Genomic DNA, 18,586 nt, shown 5'->3' with positions numbered 1-18,586 from the left:
ATAGTATTTTATGTTTAGAGAAGGAAAGATAGAATGCTAGGAGAGGAACCACAGTTATAATAAAGTGGAATCCTGGAAAGCTTGAAAATTTAGTAAAAACTTCACAGTTTGCATGCACTATAGTATTAGTACATGCATTTATGATTTATTTGGTAAACCAGCCAACTGTACCAGATATGCAACGTGTGCTTGAGGTAAACCCAAGTGTCGGGTGAGACTGTATTGTCAATAGTTGGAGATTCATTAGAATAGAAACTAGATTTTGATCTTTATTCATTCCACATTGGAAGATTTTGAACATTATCTAGAAGAAAAAAAAGAAAAAAGATGCTATTTGGATGCTAAAGGAAACAACAAAGTCAAGCTCAAAATTAAAAGCAAGAAATATTTCCAACTCCACAGAGAAAAGAAATGTGATTTTTATCTTTGGATTATTCCAAATCCTACCAGTAAAAGAAGGGGTGGGTTGGACTTGGGGGGATAATACTTAATGATTGTGGACGTATTTGGATTTTAGCGTCCAATAATGATACAGCGTATAACACATAGCAATGGAGAACGCTGCCATGGTTTGGAAACTGGCAGATCTTAGAGGGAATTAGAAGTACAACAGTGTTTATTTCATTAGATATTGGAAAACTGGGATCATAATGAACCCAACGAGAAGATGCAGAACACTGTGGTTGCTGGGTGATCAACGTCTATTCACCGAGGGGAAACTACAATAACGTTAAGCTATGCCTATATTGTTTCCTTCATTACAATTCATCCAGATAAATTCATGCCAAAAAAAAAGAAAAAAGGGCACGAATGATCAACCTGAAGTGCAGGTCAAAGGGATGGCCACGTTTAATTCACTAATCCAAAGAGAACTCCTCAAGCCATATCAGAACCTCGTTTCTCTTCAATGCAACCAAACACCAAAAATTACATAAAGTAGTGTCAGAAATTGGTATGGGAATTGGGAAATACACAAAAACTGAGTAATCATTTTTCATAGGGGTAAGCAATTAATAAATGTTAATGAAAGACAATTTTATAAAACTAGCCATAGCATTAACATAGCTGGTTTAACAAACTAGGGGGAAACTTTTTTAACATAGGGAAACCTTTTTAAAGAAGAGTCCTTTGGACTAATCTCTGGCAAGTAAAACCTACATAAAGCTAAACCTACTCGCCAAAACCAACTGCCAGGTAATCTATAGTTGGCCCTAACGGGTTAACAGTTTATGCTTATGCCTAAGAGCAACAAAACAAAACTGACTTCTATCCAAGGGCGACCTAACAAATTTGGAGGCATAAGATGATATATTTGAATGGGGCATTTTTATTATCATTTAAATAATATTTAACTAGTATTTAATATCATAATTTTTTTATAACAAAAATATATTCCTTTTATTTTGTAATATGCTTTTTTTTTTTGGAAAAATGCTAAAGCTATAACAAATTTTACAAAAAAAAAATTTCAAATGATATAGAAATGAATGTGATTAGAGACACTTTAAGAAGATAATAAACAAGTATTTGATTGAATGATGTTAGGAATATTATAAATTTTACAACATGAGGCTTACAAAGATGTATCATTAATCACAAAAAATAATTCAAAAATACATTTAATAGGTTATTGACGTCTACATATCATATTAATAGTCACATAAATTTGTAAAATTTTCAAGTAAAATTAATAATATTTCTAGCATTTTTCTATCTGAATTATTTATTGCGTTTAGTGACACATATTTGTAAGGGAAAATGTTAGAGATACAATTTTTTTTTACAAAACTATTACAAACTGATAATGTGGTGAATGATCATAGATAAATAAAAAGGTGATATTATCGGTGGGCCAAAATGAGAACTAGTAAGAATTTGGTCACAACTAACAGTTTGTAAAAATATTGTAAAATAGTTTGTAAAACTATAACATTATTCTATTTGTAAGACCCATGTATTTAAAGTTGTATTATCTTTAGTATTACTCAATACTTTGAGATTTCTTAAAAGTAGAGGAAAATTATAAACTATTTTTTTTCCTATATTTCCATTTTTTTTTAATATATCAATTTTTACCCCAAAATTTGGGGTCTTCCTCTAGTAGGGGCCCTAGGCGGTGGCCTAGGCTTAGGGCCAGCCCTGCTTCTATCTGACTTCATAATAAACATCAGAGGTAATGATATTTGCATGGAAGAATAATTGATTAGTCTTGAATTTGGTTGAATGTTAGATTGCATTAATTGAAACATATAGCAGAAAAACTGGCATATTTACATAAAGGAATAAGATCAAGCCTACTACACTTAGAAAAATGAAGCATAAGAATGTAGCTACGAAGATCACTAGCATAGGAGATTCAGAATTCCAATATAAAAAAATGTGGTAAGTGGATATCAACACAAGTTTTTCCTTTATTCTTGAAACAAAATGGTACTCAAGTTAAGTCAAAACATGAATTCATCTATATTTGTCTTCATTCTACACTTCTATTTCCTCCCTTAATAAAAGAGTTTGGAATGCTCTATTAATTTGTAGATATCATAGCTACGACCAATATCCAGACTTCTTAATTTGAGTTAATATTTCATTCAAGTAGCTGACAGATGTTAGGACATATGTGGTTCATTTGTTAAGAACATATGTCATTATTTTATGTAATTGACTAACCCTTTGACAATACGCACTTTACTTGTATTTGGGTAGATTTAGAATATTTTTAATACTTCAAGAAATAAGATTTCAAGATCAAGTGTTAAAACCATGCAAGTTTGTCCAAGAAACAAGCTGAAGAAGTGTCTTTGGGCCTTCTTTTCTCATAACCCTGGACACATAAAAGGATTATTTTAAGGGCCGTATTTGGTTGCATACAAGAGAGCACAATTGCAAAGAGCATAATTCCACCAGTGTGACCGGAAACCTAGTTTTGCCCTAGTTCTTGAAGAAGCTGCTGTGCTTGTACACCACAGGGTTTTGTGACTAAGTAACTTCATGATCTTCATTTGTTGAAGAGAAGAAGAATTTTGTAGCCAACATTTTCCTCAAGTTGGTGATTGAAGTCGCGTACTGAGATCTGCGCAATTGGTTAATTATGTACTGGGAGCCGTGCAATACAAGGAGAGATTGTCACTACAGAACAAGTCCAATTGGGTATTGGGTAAGGGTTCAACTGTAAGTTAGTATAAGGTACTAAGACTCTTTTACTTGTAACCGCTTGTTTTGATAATAATGGATTCTCGGGAGTGGTGACCTTAAAATCATCTGGTGAAAATTTTGCCTTGGAGGATTTTCCCATTCCTAAACAAATCATCGTGTCAAATTTAATTTCCGCTGCATTTAATTATTTGGTGATTTGTTTGTGCTACCACCCATTTGCATGTTAATTTGATTAATTAATAAATTTGGCTAATTAATTAATCAATTTATCACAAGGGGTCAATACGTTTTTGGCCTATTAACAAGAGCTTAAATCCATTTTTAAGTTCCTTGGGTGGATGGATGGCTTCTATGAAAAGCTTCAAATGGACACTGGCATTTTCTCCTATAAGAATTAAAGCTCTTATGATGGCCTTTACATATTATAAGGGTTTCCTTACGCCGTGCTTGGTTGCCAAACAGATGAAGGAAATGATTTTTTTTTTTGAATCTAACTACCACCATTCTAGCCCCGTGCCCCCCATCTAATTTCTCAGTTGTGCTTCTTTATTAATTTTGTTCCATGTGGAACTAATGTAATTAATCATATTCCAGGTTATCTAAGTGGTTGAAATAATTTTTAAATAATATACCGGGACAAAATAGAGGAGGTAATGTTAGGATACCATATCATACCATTTCAAAGCTCCATGTTCGGCCTGGATCATTGTATTGTGCAAGCAAACAACCTGTATTAGTTTTGAGGCCATCATTTATAAGAGAAGAGCGAAGTGCTTTTTCTTTCTCTCGAACAACATCTTCAGTAGCTCTTCCACTGAACTTCAAAACTGCAACAAGACCTCCTTCTACCTTTCTCAAGCAAATTGTTTCTTGATTAGGATCTGGTAAACTGGGCACAGATACACGCTTAGTGCTGAACTGCTTACATTATTGAATAGATTTAATGAAATAATTTTGAAATGATTTTGCTTCTATCTAACTAATCAGATGCATCCAGTTGCATTGTTTTAACACAAATTCAGATACCTAAATCTATATTTTTTCTCTTTGGTATTTAGAGTCCAATAAAAGTGATGAGCCTCACCTGCTTATATCTTTCTCCAATGGAAGAACAACTTGGATGGGTACTTTGGAAAGTTCAGCATCAAATGCCTGTGTGAAGACAGCAGTAGTCATTGGTATCTTCTCTGATCTGGAATTCTTACCAAATATGTACCTAGAGAGACAAATTATCATCTGTATTATCCAAGAGAGCAACAACAAAATAACACAACTGAATTGGATTCTTAAAGACACTCACCCAGTAACATCATTAAAGCCAGTTGACCCAGCTAATTTGTCTCCATTTGCTTCTACCACTATAAATGGTGTGTACTTTCTCACCTGTAGAATCATTTGAATATCTAGTGAACTCATATAGTTTCTGGACATTCCTGTATATATAGTAAGCTCATGAATATCATTGTAAACACTGATATCATGAGTCATTTCTCAGTAATGATAATTAAAATCAATACAGTACCAGCAGAGGCATAAGTTAGTAAATGACTAAATGCAGAAAAAATTTCTTTAAGAAAAGATTGAGAAACCTCATAGTTAGAAGTTCTTTTCAGTATCTGATATTTGGGTGATTCCACGTCTGGAGTCTTGTATATCCGCAGCTGCAAGAGTTCCAATCTCCACATCAGAAGGGGCATTAAATTACACAAACACAAAGATGATCATCTCATGTCATTATCAAGTAATGATGGTGCCAGTACCTGCTTTAACACATCCCACAAACCTTCTAGAGAAAAGTAGTCATTTTTCTTTATGGAATCCCAAAAATCCTACAATTTACAAGAACATTATTATTACTAATATTTTTATGGGCCACACATTCTGTCCTCTCATATGGTAAAAGGAATGAACCATACCACTTGGCTGCAAAACTTTCCAGTCTCTGGGTTGATGCCCATGATAGAGGTTCCTGTAATTACCAATTCTGGGTTCCATGGCAGAAGGATAAACTTCATGATCGCAGTCCACCTTGTAGTAATTTCATAAGGTCCTGTCTATAGCAACTCAATCAGTCCTGTCTACAGTAATTTCAAAATGTGATCTCCTATTGGAATTTACATTCACCGTCCATACTAAACTAACTCCTTGAAAATGCACAAAAAGGTTATGCCTAAGCAGAGTAATTGACCAAGTCATATGTTGCATTCGTAATTATACTGATTCTTGAAGTCCATATGAAAAAAAAAAAAAAAAAAAAGTTTCATTTGATTACTTGGTGTTTGTGAGAAAATTTAAGGACTTAATTCAATGTGAAATTAATCAATTGATGAGCATTAATAGATCAAACAACAACAAAAAAAGAAAAGAAAAAAAGCGAACCGATTGGGGTGGGATCAAAAAACAGAGAGTTAATTTCTTCTTACAAATGAATAGTGCCAAAGAAGGTGAAGAAAACAGCAATTCAAAAAAACAAGAAGCAGTGGTTTACTCGCAATCATAAAAAATTCCAAAAAGAAAGCATTAAAAAAGAGAGACTAAAAACTAAAATTAAAACAGAAAAAGATTCATATGGCCAATTATATACATCTATATCTATATATATCTAAAAAATAAAACTTAACATTTATTGTTGCGGTTGTTGAGCTACATTAGCGATCACATTATCTACTTATTTTTTACATTTCTTTTTTCTTTTTAAACTTTTCTTCTCTCTATTCTCAAAAAAAAAAAAAAAAAAAACCTTTCCTTCTCTCTATTAGTCCACACCTATTGTTACCCCTCTTCTAACTTTTCTTCTCTCTTTGCCTTTTTTTTTTATCTTCCTACTACTCTCTACTTTTCTATTACACCTCCTTCATCTTTTTTTCTTTTCTTATATTTTGACTCTTCTTCTCCTTATTTTATTTTGTATAAATTTGATATCATTTCTACCATTCAATCTATATTTTTCTCACACAAAACTGTGAGTACTCTCTCTCTCTCTCTCTCTCTCTCTCTCTCTCTCTCTCTCTCTCTCTCTCTCTCTCTCTCTCTCTCTCTCTCTCTCTCTCTCTCTCTCTCTCTCTCTCTCTCTCTCTCTCTCTCTCGGTGTGTTTTTGTTCATTTATAACTTTTTTGTGGGTTCTTTCTTATAAATCTAATTAAGGTTGGTGGATTTTTTTAGGATGTATTTTGGTATTGTTTTTTTTATTTTTAATTTCCCATCACAATGTCTTCGTTCTTCTTTTTATATCTTTGGTTGAATTTTGGCTTGGGTTAATACTTAGTTTATTTATTTATTTTAGAAATGGGAATTTGAATTTATATAAAAACACAATTTATATGGCTATGAATTTGAATATGTCTACATATTGTTTGAGTAATAAATAATTATAAAGTGTATCTTTTATTCTTGTAATTTCATTTTAATTTTGGTTAAGATAATATAGTAATTTCGTGATGAGTTTTGATTATTATGACAATCTCTTTATTCCTTAAGAATTGAAAATTTTTGAATAATAAATTTGAAACTTATAAAGTTTAGTTGTATATTAGACAAATATAACATATTGCAGCATAAGTTAAAAGAAAATAACTTACCTTAAAAAATATTAATCAAACACACAAAAAATAATAAAATAATATATTTATAGAGATAAAAATAAAAAAAATACTTGAAATAATTTTTACTTTTTATGTATTACATGTCCTACTACATAATATTAATCTATTCCCACGCATGATCGTGTAGCTCTGCAGCTAATTACTATGATTGCTAACCATTGTGCTCTAAACAGAGAATCCTAACTCCAGTAACATCAATCAACAGAACTCTCCTGAACTTAGGTAGCCGACGTTACAGTTTTGTAGTCAACATCATGAGAGACACACCAAATCACATTCAAAAGTATGGATTAACAGAATCAAAATTCAGGCTACATCATCTCCATTGTTGTCTGCACTACAAAAGTACTCATATAATTTCTTTGCAAACAACCCCATAAAGACAACGCACCCATTAACTTTATTTTTAACGTAAACTATAACGAGAATCATAGTAAAGCAAACCTGTTTGACCCAGTGCAACTGTATCTCAGACCTGAAGAGTGCCTTCAAGAGAGCAATGTTAGACAGGTACCCACTTAGAGTGTCAAGCTTGGTAATTGGGTCCCTGAATTTGAAAAGCTCATCGTACGCCGTCCGATCAATCCCCTGATCATCAAAGACATGTGGAAGATCATCGTACAAAAAACCCACTAACCGTTCGGCGTTGACCGTTGGGTCCACTGGGCTTAGTCCAATGGCCCATTTGAAGCTTTTTTGGTCAGCTTTAAGTTTAAGAGCAAAGCTTTTGATTTTGAAAAATTGGAGGGGAAGTCTGGTGGTGGTGGGGCTCTGTCGGCGGGAGGTGACATGGACGGCGGGGATTGGATTGAAAGTTTGGTGGGAGAGTATGGTATTGGCCATTTGTTTGGGGTTCAAAATTCCAATAGTGTGTGTACTTGCTTTTCTGTAGCGTGTCTGCGTATGTGCGAATCTTTGCCAAATTAATACCATCACTTATGTAACCGGAGAAAATTTTTAGATTAAAAAATGTTTGTGGGGGCAGATCGTTAATAGTAGAGAAAAAAATAATATTAAATAGGTGAGAATCTTTTGAGTGAAACCAGTGCCTTGACCTGTCCGAAAAGATCATTCAAATTCTACTAAGTTTATGTTTGAATTGGATTTATTGTTAAAAACTGAAAACTGAAAACACTATAGTAAAATAATTTTTAAATGTGTAAATAGTACTGCGAGACCCATCTTTAATAAAAAATTACTAAAAAAGTATGTTAACAGTGCGTGCACTACGCATTTGTCCTCCGCAGCAGACCGCAGCAGAAACAAAGAAAAAAAAAAAGAAAAAAAGCAAAACGCGCACAGCAAAACGTGGAAAAAAATAAGCTGTATCCAAACCCTCTCTAAATAAGAACCAGTGTAAGCTTGTGAACTCAATATTATTGGGTATATATGAGTCCGTTTGGATAGAACTTATTGCTGAAAACTGAAAACTGAAAACTGAAAATACTGTACAAAAATAATTTTTTAATGTGTAAAAATTACTGTTCATCCCAAAAAGTACTGTTCATTGGCCTAAAATCACTGTTCATGACCAATGAACAGTGACACATGCGCGTGGAAAAAAAAAAAAAAAAAAAAAGCTGGCCAGACGTGGACGCAGCCTCCTATCCAAACGCATTCATATATATATAAATATATATATATATATATATATATATATTTATTTTTTTTTTTTTTTTTTTTTTACGAAGCATTGCCTACGAAAATAACACGTAATTATGTCTCCATAGGTGGTTAGTTGTTATTGATTCAAATTTGAACCTAACACTAAGATTACTTTTTTGCCCCAACAATAACAACTAATTACAACCTACCACTTAAAATTTATTGTAAAAATATTATGAAAATATTGTGAACATATTATTACTCGAATATAAAAATAAAAATCCTAAAAAAGTGCTCTAAAGCTGTAGTACCGAGATCGTAGGTATTGAAATGCGGGGAAAAAAGAAAAACAAAAAGACGTGTTTAAACACTCCTTTTCAGACTTCTAGAAATGCACGTTTTGAGTAACATATTTTACTCCATTCTATAATTTAGAAGAAAAAAAAATTCTCTATCTCTCTCCTGGCTCCATGCAGGCGCGGGTCAAGGAATTTTTACTTATTAAATAATTTTTAATAAGGGATGTTTAAATTGAGGCGCGATGTTTAAATTGAGGCGCGATGTTTAAATTGAGGCCTATATATTGAAATTTAATTAAATAATTTTTTTTACTTAAATAATTTTTTGTTTAGATGTAAAAAAAAAAGTTTTTTTTTTAATGAGTTTGTTGCTAATACGTGAGTTGTTCATCTTGTTTTTTTTTAAATTTTTTTTAATAACTTTTGTTGATTTTTTTTAGATTTTCAAAATTTTTATTATTATATTGTGTTTATTGCTAGTGACAAATTATCTTGAGAACTCTTTTGAAATTTATTTTTATTTTTTTACAAAACTTAAAAGAGAAATGCTAACGAATGCCCTTATGACATTATTTAATAATTTATTTAAAGAAAGTTTTTATGGAGAAAGAAAGAAAAGTAATTAATATTTTGACAGCTTTTTTCATTTTCCATAAAAGTGATGTCAAAACTTTCTTAAAATGGATTGTTAACCAATGCCCTAAGGACATTCGTTAGCATGACCCATCTTAAAATTGTTGTTGTTAATAACTTTTATATATATATATATATATATATATATATATATATATATATATATATATATATGTGGGGGGGCAGAAGGGTTAGAATATGTTTTTGGGCTTTGGGCCTGATCCGAGGGTATTAATTTGTTCGAGAAAGGTTTATTAGAAGTAACGGCACCGAATTTAAAAGCTCATAGGCAAACTGTGGCGGGAACAACTGAGGGAAATAGTCCTAGGAGGGGTAACTCCTCGGCTAAGTGAAGTGAAGGTTAAAAGGTACAACATGGTGATAAGAGTGACATACTAAAAAGTCTTGTGGATGAAGAGGTATTTCTCAAGGGCATAGAGAGGAAGAATAAATGAGAAATATCTTATAGAAAGCTGCTACCATCGCATTTAAGACTCTACAGCTACCTCTTCGGCCGCATTAATGGAGAAATGACATCTGAACAGTGGTGATTAGCCTTACGGCTATTGTTTGAAGATTTCAAGAGGGCAGTAGATGGGACAAGTATCTGGATCATGGATTTGTTCCATACATGGAAGATGAAGGAAATGAGGAGAATGATATAAAAGGAAAAGAAAGGCATTCAAGAAAGGGGATCCAGAAAAAGAAAGAGAAAAAGACTATAACCATTACCCTAAATTGTAATCTATCTTTAGAACATAGAAAAACAATACATATCGTTCTCGGCGTACGTCCGAGAAGACTTTTTGCTACGTAAACCTCTTGTTGCATGTGAATCATGAATCTAGCTTATCATTTGCATTATCCCATACCCATCAAACCTAGGTTTGAAGCCCACTCTTTATAAATTTCATTGTATTGAGTTTTTTGGGCTGGTTCCCTTCACACTGTTGGGTCCAGGTGCAAATTGTGACCTTACAATATATATATATACACACACACACACACACACACACACAATCCCTACATTTTACTATTTCCCCTTTTTTTTGTCTTTCACAATCAATTGAATAATGTTACATCAATAATATTTTTCATAAAAATTTAATTACAAATCTCAAGTGGTAATTTGTTATTTGGGTTCACCGCTGATATCATTTTTTTTTACCTATCAATGACAAATTATCATTAAAAATTTATTATGAAAATGTTGTGAACATAGCATATTACTCCAAACAATTTCTTTTGAGTAATGCTAGGGACACAAAAATTTCACATCACTCCTAAATTATAATGGCAAAATATTTATATTAAAGATTGTGGTGAGCCTATTATGACTATTTTAAATAAAATTTCCAATATATATATATATATATACACGTGTGTGTGTGTGTGTGGGGACGAGGATCCCTCGTATAAGTTAAATGAGCGATTGAGGTAATTTTCGAGGACGCACCTTGGACCTCAGGGATGAGCACCAATTATGTGGGGCGCATAAAGTTAAAACATCAAAGAAGAAAGAAAGCAGACTTGGCACAAAATACAAGAAGGATGAAGAAAGACGGGTGTAGAAGCCATCCCCTTTGCATTAAATACAAGACAACCACTCCTCTGATCGCATTAATGAGGAAGTGACCATGAATAGTGGTGGCACAGCTAAGGATGCAGGGTAAAGCTTGCTAGTCTGTTCTGGATGGGACAAGGGCTTTAGAAGTGCAATCCCAGCTCTCCAAGTGTAAGATTCAGATGAGTTGCAGCTGGATATAAAAGCAAGAGGAAGATCCAGATTAGAAATGGCAATGGGTCAGGTTCGGGCCGGGTTTTTTGATACCTAGACCCAACTCGCAGGTCCTCCTCTGTTACTCGGACTTGGCCCGTTTAATAAACAAGTATTTTTTTAGCCCCAAACTCGGCCCGTCAGGTCTCCACGGGCCCCGTCCAGACACTTCTGGGCCTAATTCGTGGCCCAATCCAATCCAATCTTATTAAAAAAAAAAAAACCCCCAAACACACAAACACAAACACAAATCAATCAACATTGTTATCAATCTTGCTAAAATGAGATTCTTAGACAAAAAATAAATAAAAAATAAACACAAAAAATAGAAGAAAAAAAACTCCATTTATCATTTATGGACAAATTTTTACATTAACACAACATTCACTTTGATTTTTACATATTGAATCCTTAAACAAATACCCAAAAACAAAAACTACTGGGAGAGAAAATGAACCCCAAAAAAAAAAAAAGAACCAAAAAAAAAAAACTAAAACACTTTCTTCAAAATTAATTAAAACAAGACCCAATTTCCTTTGCATCTATCTCCTTGTCTCGCATGCATTCCAACATCTTCCCCAGATTCAGAAAAAATATAAAGGCCCAATTGTACAAAATGCTAACCAATCCTTCACCAAAATTGGTTGTGATAATGTCTTTGATTTCATCACCCAAAGCAAAGTAACCCAAAGCTCCAAATCCATCGTACAATAGAGAAATGAAAGTCATACACTACCCCAAAACTTTCCCAAACTTGTCTTTGTCTTTTTCCTTTGACTCGAACAGTAAAACCATTCCAATCCCTTCAAATGCATACACAGCCACACCCATGCCATAAAGAAAACAGACAAACCTCCAAAAGCCTCCAAAGCGACCACATTACCGAAAATACTCAAAGGAGCAAAATGGGCAATGTTGGAATCGAATTCAACCCCAATTGAAAAGGGAAACAAGCCCAAAGAAACAAACTTTTTGGTGACAGCTTGCTTTTTACTATAGCTGTGAAAGTGAGATGAGGTGAGGGAGGCGATTGAGTTGAGGGAGAAATGAGTTTTAGGTTAGGGTTGTGATATATATATATATATATATATATATATATATATATATATATATATATATAGGTAGGTAGGTAGGTTTTTTTTTGTACTTTTATATTTATGCTAATCGGGTCGGGTTGGGTCTGGGTTTTTCCCAAAACCCAGACCTGACTCGGACCCGCTTTAGGTTTTTTTGTTTAAACCCAAACCCGACCTTATTCTTTATTGGGCCGGGCCGGGTACCCGCGGGTCAAACATAAATTGCCATCCCTAATCTAGATGTAGGGGGAGGGAAAAAGAGAGAGAGAGATAAAAGAGTTTGTCAATTTGTAACCCGAACCTCAGACTAAACCCGAGGACTAACACTAGTATTTTTTTTTAACTAGTTCTTAAACTGTGAAGGAATAGAAGAAGCATTCTTTCTCATTCAGTTCTATGACGTAGGCTTTCTTTGTTCACGCCTTGGATATCATAATCAGATTTGACTTCCCATCTCTAAACAAATTCATTTTGATAGAAAAATAGTACAGTCTTCTTTAAAGTCAAAAAGTTGATTAACTGTTTTTTTGTCGTTATAATTGGCGTCGTTTGTGGGGAATTCTTTGAATATCCTTGTGTGACTTCATAGTTATGTCTAATCATCAGCGCAGCGGATCGCAAGAGTTTGTTGGCTCCCAACGCAGGGACCGGCTTGTCAATTTGGAGCAGAGAAAAGATCATCATGAGGCTCATACACATACTCAAGAGGCATCTTTTTCTTCAAGGTGAACGAGGTAGCAGGAGGATAGCCGTCAATCACTAGATGATGAAGTGTATGATCTGGAGAGAAAGTTAGAGCGGCTACATAGATGTCTTCAATGCAGGATGCGTGGGAGAGATGATAGGACTCCTTCTTTAGGCCAATACTCGAGTTCTGGCAGTGATGGAAGTTATAGGCCTAGGAGCAAGACTCCACCCAGTGAATCATTTACGTTATCTTCCCGGCATACCTCAGGAAAAAAACACTATTGTAAGAAACCAGTTACTCTACCAAGGAGGGGTCAAGGTCATGACACCATGGGTAAAGCCCTTCTTCAAATATCCCGTTCTCCCTTTTCTCGACATATTGAGCAGGCCGAGCTCCCTTGTCACTTCAACTAGCCTACTTTCACCATTTACAATGGTAGGACTGACCTTGTTGAACATGTCAGCCACTTTAACCAAATGATGGCTATTCATTCCAAGAACAAGGCCTTGATGTGTAAGGTCTTCCCCTCAAGCCTCGGATCGGTGGCAATGAGGTGGTTTGATAGTTTGGCGGAAGGATTGATACATTCTTTTGAGGAGCTGATTAGGGCTTTTGAGGCAAGATTCCTAACTTGTAGTCGAGTTCCTAGACCTTTGGATTTGTTGCTTTCAATGTCAATGAGAGAGGGAGAAACATTGAAGACTTACTTCGATCGTTATTGGGAGCTTTATAATGAAATTGATGGGGATTTTGAGGATTTGGCTGTGTGGACGTTTAAGGTGGGTCTCCCCATGAATTTCGATTTGTGGAAATCACTTACCATGAAACCCTTTCAGAAGGTACACCAATTGATGAACCGGATTGAAGAGCATAAAAGGGTCGAGGACAATCAAAGTTCTTCCAAGGTAAAAATAAGGTTCCTACCAATGATCAAAGGGATAACTCAGGAGGTCGGTTTTCCTCTTCCTAGCCGAGGAGGGAATATTACAATCAAACTTTCCAGAGGTTACTGCTCCTCAAATGGTGAACTCGTTGTTTAAGGAACCAATATATCAATTTCTAGACAAAATCAAACACGAGCCTTACTTCAAATGGCCAAACAAGATGGGGGTAGACCCTACTAAAAGAAATCAAAACTTGTATTGTTAGTATCACCAAGATTGGGGTCATACGACCGAGGATTGTAGGACCTTGCAGGCCTTTTTGGATCAATAGGTAAAGGCAGGCAAATTGAAACAATTTTTGCAATAGTCAGGGTATTAGGCAGACCGACCTGGGAAAGGATCACACAATGGTGGCACCCCTTGGGCACCTTTGGGGACAATAAATGTTATTTTTGCAATCATGAGAAAGGAGCCTCACCTAGCTAAATGGGTAATGGTGATGACGATACAAGTGGAAGCCCTGAAGGAGAAACCTTAAATAAAAGATGCAAAGTCTCGGATCAACCAATCATAGGATTTTCTAAGGATGACAATTTGGGAACCATTTAGCCACACGACGATGCTTTGGTGGTGACCGTGCAGATATCGGGGTATGATGTCAAGAGGGTGATGATTGACCAAGGTAGTGGGGCTGATATACTGTACCCGACCTTGTTTAAAGGTTTGGGGCTCAAACTTGAGGATCTAGACCGGTATACACTCCGTTGATTGGGTTCGATGGAAGTTCCACTATCCTAAGAAGGAGGATCCGATTGCTCGTGTTAACTAGGGATAGGACGGTGAACGTGGATTTTATAGTAGTAGATGTCTTTTCGTTGTACACTGCCATTTTGACCAGACCATGGTTGCATGCTATGGGGGCAATTGCATCCGCGTTGCATGTCAAGGTGAAGTATCCCACTAATAGAAGAGTGGCTAAATTGGTGGGATGTCAGTCAACAACAAGCCAATGCATGGTGGCATTAGTTAATCACCACATTGCTGAGTTGAGATCTTTTGAAGTAGTCCCGACGTTATAGCAATCACAGCTAGGGTCCCTAGTCTTCTCAGACAGTTCAATATCGTGTGAGGATTTGGAAAGGGTCACTATTGGGGAAGATGTAGATCGATATTTTCATGTTGGGTCTCTACTCCCAGCAAAGGATAAAGTGTAGTTGGTGGAATTTTTTAAGGACAATCTTGACGTCTTTACGTGTAATGCATATAAGGCACCCAAAATTGATCTTGAATTTATTTGCCATCATTTGAATGGTAACCCTAGTGCTACTCCGAAGAAACAAATACCTCGGCGGTCCTTAAAAGAGCATACCGAAGCTGTTAGGGGTGAGGTCAATAAGCTTAAACAAGTTGGAGCAATTAAAGAAGTTTTCTACCCTAAGTGGTTGGCTAATACGGTGGTGGTAAAGAAGTCGGGAAAGTGGAAAGTATTTGTAGATTGCACGGACCTTAACAAGGCCTATCTAAAAGACCCATTTCCGATTCCCAGAATTGATCAATTGATAAATGCAACATTTGGGCATCCGAGGATGAGCTTCCTAGATGCTTTCCAAGGTTACCACTAGATTCCTTTGGCATTGTCGGACCAAGAGAAAACTGCCTTCCTCACTCCAACGAGAAACTTCCATTATAGAGTAATGCCATTTAGACTAAAAAATGCTGGGTTAACATATCAAAGAATGGTGACGAGAATGTTTGAGAGTCGGTTAGGAAGAAACATGGAAGCTTATATTGATGATATGGTGGTGAAAACTAAAGAAGAGACCGAAAATTTGTCAGAGCTCGGTGATATTTTTGCAATCTTAAGGAAACACAAGTTGCGTTTGAGTGCTTCAAAATGTTTGTTTGGTGTTGGATTAGGAAAGTCTCTAGGATATATGATAAATCATCATGGGATTGAGGTTAACCCCGACTAGATTAATGCCATTTAAGATTTGCATCCTCCTCGGAACTGGAAGGAAGTTCAGCGCCTAACCGAAATGATGGTAGCTCTGAATAGGTTGATATCAAAGTCTACAGAATGCTGCAAACCATTTTTTCAGCTATTGCATAAGTGGAAGGATTTTACTTGGTTTGAAGAATGTGATAGAGCCTTTGTGGAGTTGAAGGCATATCTGGCTCATCCACTTATCTTGTCCAGACCAGAAATGAAGGACGTTTTATATGCCTATGTGGCTGTAGCTCGGCATGTTGTAAGTTTGGTCTTGGTACGTGTGGATGGAGGAGTTCAAAAACCAATGTATTATGTCAGCAAATCCCTGCAAAAGACCAAGGTTAGGTACCTACACCTGGAGAAAGCAATTCTTGTTATCATTCATGCCACCAAGAAGCTGCCTTATTACTTTTAGGTGTATACTGTGGTTGTTTTAACTTAGTTGCCCTTATAGGCCTTGCTCAAAAAATCAGATTATATAGGAAGGGTGGCCAAATGGGGGGCCATGCTCAGAGCATTTAATGTAAAATACATGCCTGGAACAGTTGTGAATGGTCAAGTTCTAGCAGATTTAGTAGCAGAATTCGATGAGGAACTGGGAAGCTCGGAGGTGGGCGAAAGACTTGAAGGGTTTGCGCATGTGGAAACGGTAGTAACTCAATATTCCTGGCAATTATTTGTGGATGGTGCAGCAAACAAAAAGAGATCAAGAATAGGGATTGTGATGGTTTCACCAGACGATATTACTTTGGAGAAGTCATTTAGGCTCGGGTTTTTAGCAACAAATAATGAAGCAGAGTATGAAGCCTTGCTGGTAGGTCTGAATACAGTGCAAAAACTTGGTGGCAAGACGGTAAGAGCATATTGTGATTCAAGACTTGTAGTTGGACAAATCTTGGGGGAGTATGAAGCGAAGTATCTGAGGATGCTTTGGTATTTAGGCTGAGTAAAGATACTGTCTAGAGAATTTCATTTGCTTGAGCAAGTTCCTTAGGGTAAGAATTCCCATGTTGATTCACTCGTAACTTTGGCCATGGTTAGTAGGGAGGATCTGCCTCGGATCGTACTCGTTGAAAGTTATATAACGCCTGCTTATAATGAGTTGCCTTCAGTAACAGTTAATTTTACAAGGGTAGGCCCTGACTGGCAAATTCCATTGGTTGCATTATTGAAGGATGGAATTGTACCTGAGGACCGGGTTGAGGCGGAGAAGGTTCGTAGGAAAGCGCCAAGGTTTCGGCTTTCTGAGGACCAAAAATTGTACAAACGCTCATACTCAGGACCATACTTGTTGTGTGTTCATCCCGAGGTCATTGAAATGTTGTTAGAAGAATTACATGAAGGGATTTGTGGTAGCCATATAGGGGGCAAGTCATTTGCTCATAGAGCTTTGACATAGAGGTATTGGTGGCCGAGCATGCAAAAATGCTCGCAAGAGTATGTTAAGAAGTGTGATCAGTGTCAGAGGTATGCTCTTAACATTCGCCAGCCAGGAGGACTACTAAACCCACTAGGTAGCCCTTGGCCTTTTGCCTAGTGGAGATTGGACATTGTAGGACCTTTCCCTAGAGCCACGGGGAATTGGAGGTATCTCCTAGTAGCTACTGATTATTTCACTAAATGGGTAGAAGCTAAACTACTAGCCAACATCTGAGATCAAGATGTAAAAAGGTTTGTATGGCGAAATATTGTCATGAGATTTGGGGTTTCGAGCATCCTCATTTCAGATAATGGACTTTAGTTCAATAGCAAGGCTTTTCAGAAATATTGGTGTGAATTAGGAATAAAAAACAGGTACTTTACTCCGTCATATCCTTAAAGTAATAATCAAGCTAAGGCCACAAATAAGGTTATACTGGACGGTCTGAAAAAGAGATGGAAGATGCTAAGGGAAAATAGGTGGATGAGCAACCTCATGTTCTATGGGCCTATCGTATAACACTAAGAAAATCCATGGGCGAGACCCCTTTTTCCATGACCTATGGAGCAAAGGAAGTTATTCCTACAAAAACAGGGTTCTCGACTCCGAGGTCCGACCAACCCCTTGGTAATGGCAATGAGCAATCCCTTGCTCATAGCCTTGATTTGGCTAAGGAACGAAGGGAGGTGGCTGCGGTTAGGTTGGTGCAATATCAATAAAAGCTAAGACAGGGGTTCGAAAAAAAGGTAAAGGTTAGAGCTTTTATTCCCAGGAATTTGGTCTTGCAAAAGGTTGTTGGGAGTGCAAGAAATAATTCTTGGGGAAAATTGAGTCCTAATTGGGAGGAGCCATATTGAGTGACTTTAGCAGCAGGAGAAGGACTCCTCGGGTGAAATATCAAGTGTGAGGAGTGTGTTTGTGTTTGTGTTTTTGTGTGTGTGTGTGTGTGTGTGTGTTTTTTTTTGTTGCTTCTGGGGAGTCGTAATGGAGATAAGAACCTCACATATCTCTATATATAGGTTGTAAGAAAGGAGCAGTAACCTTCCCGCCCCTTCTGGTGACGAATCTAGAGTCGTTCAACCATAATCTTACCATAGAACGTGGGAAACAATGCACCACCTGTTGCATTTATTATGGAGTTGTGGATTTCGAAGCGTTAAGAGTGGGTCATAATCAGTTGAAAGGACTCACACACGTGGGAATCTATTTGCAAGCGGGCTATTACCAATGAATTTTGTTAGCCAAAACCTCGCTTTTCTAAGTCAGGGACCAAAAATGAGGTTCTGGGGGGTTATTGTGGGGACGAGGATCCCCCGAATAAGTTAAATGGGTGATTAAGGTAATTTTCGAGGATGAACCTTTGACCTCAAGGACGAACACCAGTTATGTGAGGCGCATAAAGTTAAAACATCAAAGAAGAAAGAAAACAGACTTGGCACAGAATACAAGAAGGATGAA

General features: G+C 36.2%; 2 protein-coding genes across 2 annotated transcripts; one reads left to right on the top strand and one right to left on the bottom strand.

Moving 5' to 3' along the window:
* Window positions 1-480: 480 nt before the first annotated feature.
* Window positions 481-7,630, bottom strand: LOC142626418 (uncharacterized). Its single transcript, XM_075800272.1, has 8 exons — window positions 7,201-7,630; window positions 5,070-5,207; window positions 4,914-4,982; window positions 4,743-4,814; window positions 4,454-4,536; window positions 4,238-4,369; window positions 3,829-4,042; window positions 481-902 (listed from the first exon to the last, which is right to left on the bottom strand). The coding sequence occupies exons 1-8, from the start codon at window positions 7,597-7,599 to the stop codon at window positions 858-860; spliced, it is 1,152 nt and encodes a 383-aa protein (XP_075656387.1). The 5' UTR covers window positions 7,600-7,630; the 3' UTR covers window positions 481-857.
* Window positions 7,631-15,493: 7,863 nt separating this feature from the next.
* LOC142634446 (uncharacterized) lies at window positions 15,494-17,107 on the top strand. Its single transcript, XM_075808743.1, has 4 exons — window positions 15,494-15,676; window positions 15,818-16,048; window positions 16,163-16,641; window positions 16,750-17,107. The coding sequence occupies exons 1-4, from the start codon at window positions 15,494-15,496 to the stop codon at window positions 17,105-17,107; spliced, it is 1,251 nt and encodes a 416-aa protein (XP_075664858.1).
* Window positions 17,108-18,586: the final 1,479 nt, after the last annotated feature.

This window comes from Castanea sativa, chromosome 1 (genome assembly GCF_040712315.1).
Source record: "Castanea sativa cultivar Marrone di Chiusa Pesio chromosome 1, ASM4071231v1".
Taxonomy (NCBI): Eukaryota; Viridiplantae; Streptophyta; class Magnoliopsida; order Fagales; family Fagaceae; genus Castanea; species Castanea sativa.
The sequence above is the reverse complement of the archived record's forward strand: the minus strand, read 5'-3'. Positions and strand labels throughout refer to the sequence as shown.

Bases quoted from the DNA above. Each gene is read 5' to 3' on its own strand.
- LOC142634446 (XM_075808743.1), top strand. From the start codon at position 15,494: ATGGAAGCTTATATTGATGATATGGTGGTGAAAACTAAAGAAGAGACC. The intron at 16,049-16,162 runs GTTAGGTACCTA...TTGCCCTTATAG, and splicing joins AATCCCTGCAAAAGACCAAG to GCCTTGCTCAAAAAATCAGA. The intron at 16,642-16,749 runs GTATTTAGGCTG...GGCCATGGTTAG, and splicing joins AAGTATCTGAGGATGCTTTG to TAGGGAGGATCTGCCTCGGA.
- LOC142626418 (XM_075800272.1), bottom strand. From the start codon at position 7,599: ATGGCCAATACCATACTCTCCCACCAAACTTTCAATCCAATCCCCGCC. The intron at 5,208-7,200 runs GTTTGCTTTACT...GAGTTGCTATAG, and splicing joins AGTTGCACTGGGTCAAACAG to ACAGGACCTTATGAAATTAC. The intron at 4,370-4,453 runs GTGAGTGTCTTT...TTGTCTCTCTAG, and splicing joins GGCTTTAATGATGTTACTGG to GTACATATTTGGTAAGAATT.